General features: G+C 34.2%; 1 protein-coding gene across 1 annotated transcript; it reads left to right on the forward strand.

The window, feature by feature from the left end:
* Nucleotides 1-487: 487 nt before the first annotated feature.
* On the forward strand, nt 488-2,492 carry LOC132163990 (fatty acyl-CoA reductase 3-like). Its single transcript, XM_059574385.1, has 5 exons — nt 488-709; nt 824-927; nt 1,635-1,837; nt 1,941-2,041; nt 2,243-2,492. The coding sequence occupies exons 1-5, from the start codon at nt 631-633 to the stop codon at nt 2,461-2,463; spliced, it is 708 nt and encodes a 235-aa protein (XP_059430368.1). The 5' UTR covers nt 488-630; the 3' UTR covers nt 2,464-2,492.
* Nucleotides 2,493-3,099: the final 607 nt, after the last annotated feature.

Consider the following 3,099-nt stretch of genomic DNA (forward strand, 5'->3'; position numbering starts at 1 on the left):
AAAACATTGACATTTTACACTAATTACTTTGTTAGAATTTGCAGAATACGTATAATCAAAATATTAATAAAGAAGAAAGAAGCAAGAATCTAGACAAACAATTTAATCTGATTCAACAAGATTGTCTACGTACGTCATAGGTAACAACAAACGACACATGCACACACACACACACATATATATATATATATAAACCAGAAAAGAAAAGAATGGAAAAAAGAAAAGCTTAATTATGAATGCATTGCAGCAGAATGTGTAAACAGTAATAGGAAGGGCGTTGGCAGTTGGGAGAGAGTTACACGGGATAGTAAATTAGCGACAGAGGGGTAGGTTAGAAATATATGAAAGAAATTAAGAAGAGCTGTACTTTTCAAATTTATGGCAAAAATCATTAAGATGACCTGTACGTGATGGCCCTCCTCTGTAGGTGACCTTGTGTAGATGAATATATAATTTAAACTGTCCCAAAGCAATCACCAATTCCACTTCCGTGCACTCCACCGCCTAATCCTTTTCTATATGAAAATGGCATCCCATTCTGCTTCCACCATTGTTGGTTCTCCCTGAACATTATTCTTCTTTTCTCTCACTCTCCAGACTCTCCCGCACATCTGCAGTTATTTCTCCTCCATGGAGTTTGGAAGTGTAGTACAGCTCCTTCAAAACAAGGCCATTTTAGTCACTGGTGCCACTGGCTTTTTGGCAAAGAGTACATGACAACTTCTCTCTCTTTCTCTCTCTCTCTCTCTCTCCCTACCTCTCTCCCCCTCTCTCTCTATCTCTCTCTCTCTGATCTCCCTCTCTCTCTCTTGTATGGATGCAGTTTTTGTGGAGAAAGTGCTAAGGGTACAGCCAAATGTGAAGAAGCTGTACCTTCTTCTAAGAGCACCGGATGCTAAGTCAGCCACACATCGTTTTCATAATGAGGTATATTTGTACTCACAAAAAAAGAAAAAGAAAAAGAGCTATATTTGTGTGTGTGTGTATATATATATATATATATATCATTCTTACAAGGAGTGAGATAAAAATAGGAAGATTCAGATATGTTAATGTTGCATAATTAGTCAAGCAATTAAGGACAGAGAAAAAAAAAAGAGAAAAAAAAAAGAGGCAAGTACTACTGTACTGTTCATGATTGAGTCAAAACTATTCCTGGGGGATTGGAATAGTTTTGGCATCCGCTGCAGATAATGGTTGCAGCAGTTCAACAGGGTGCTGTTTTCTATCAGCTGCTATGATGTTATTTATTTATTTATATGGTATTTTATTTATTTATTTTTTATGTTCTGTAAAGCTGGTTTGTTTTTTTGTTGTTTCGATTTTGGACTGTAGTTGTTCAAATACTATACTGTGGTTAGGTTGATGTCGAGTGTTAAATCTTTAGTATTCGTTTTGGGGCTGGATGTTTGTTGGCAATAGATTTCTGCTGGAGGGTGTTTTATTATTCCTGGTTTTGTTAATAGAAATTAGTTCATAAAATTTTTTTTAAAAAAGAAAAACCCAAACTACTATATATCTATATATGTGTGTGTGTGGCTTCATTTCCTTTCGCTTTTTGGCTGTTAAATTCATGGCTTACTCATATATATATATTTGGTGGTTATAATTTTGTGGGAATTTTCTATTTGTAGATCATAGAGAAGGACTTGTTTAGAGTGCTGAAGGAAAAATGGGGTAAGAATATTTCTTCTTTTATCTCTGAAAAAGTAAGTGTGGTGCCTGGGGACATCTCTCTTGAGGGCTTGGGCTTGAAGGACTCCAGTTTGAGGGAAGAGCTCTGGGATCAAATAGATGTCATTGTCAACTTAGCTGCAACTACCAATTTTGATGAAAGGTAATTAATTATGTAGGATTCCAGTAGTTTATTAATTAGTGACTTGAAAATAATAATAAAAAAAAAGAATATAGTATTTCCTTTTGTTAAATGTCACATGCAGATATGATGTTGCATTGGGCGTGAATGCATTAGGAGCTAAGCATATTATAAGCTTTGCAAAAAAATGTGTTAGAATCAAGGTGATTCTCCATGTATCGACAGGTAATTAATAAGTCAAATCCTTTCCAATTTTCATCATTTTTTTTTATTTTTATTTGTATGTGGTACCCGCCAGACGGTCCATTAATGCTCAACATTGATTTCCCTATATAATTATGTGAAAGTACTAGCTAGCATTGATTTCCACCTCTTTTCCAAATTAATTTTTGGGTTTAATTAATTAACCTGCAAGTGTCTTTTCAGCCTATGTATGTGGGGAAAAAGGAGGACTAATACTAGAGAACCCCTATCGCATGGGTGAGACACTTAATGGGGCCACCGGGTTAGACGTGGAAGCAGAGAAAAAACTGGTGGAGGACAAACTCAACGAGTATCGAGCCAACGGAGCTACTGAAAAAGAAATTACAATTGCCATGAAGGATTTAGGTATCGAAAGGTACGTGTCATCTAACTATTATCCCTAAAGTCTTAAATAAACATCCCTCGACCATGGATATTGTTATAATAATTTTTTATATTAGGTATTTATTCTATTTTTTAAAGATTTTTTTTTTTTTTTCAAGTTTTCTTGTTGACCGCTCCTAATTCAATATGACTTATTGTAATATAGATTTACCATACTTCAATAGTAAAGTTGAAGCCTAAACCGATTTTATCAGTCTCAATGTCTCTTAATCTATTCAATTATATATTTTTATATTAGAACCACTTTTTTCTTTTTTCTGCCTTCTTCTCGCGTTTCTCTAGCTAGCGTCTCCTTCATGACGTTCCTTCCGGCAACCTTCTTGTTGTTCCAAACGTCCTTATGAAGTTTTGGCCCCAAATTTTTTATATATATATATATATATATATTCCTAAATCATTGTCTTTTCTGGGGATTAATAATTGGGTTAAATACTAAATATCCTTTTGTTTTTTTTTTTTTTTTTTTTTTATGGTTTAATTTTTATCACAGGAGGTCTCTGTGGTTTTGATAATAAACCAAATTAGTCCTTCTGTCAGTTGACCGTTAGTTAACTTAACGGACGTCCACGTGGACCAATCAAATGTTGACATGTGGCACCTACTTATTATTATTTTTTTAATTTTATTTTAAAGAA

This window comes from Corylus avellana, chromosome ca10, assembly GCF_901000735.1.
Source record: "Corylus avellana chromosome ca10, CavTom2PMs-1.0".
Lineage (NCBI taxonomy): Eukaryota > Viridiplantae > Streptophyta > Magnoliopsida > Fagales > Betulaceae > Corylus > Corylus avellana.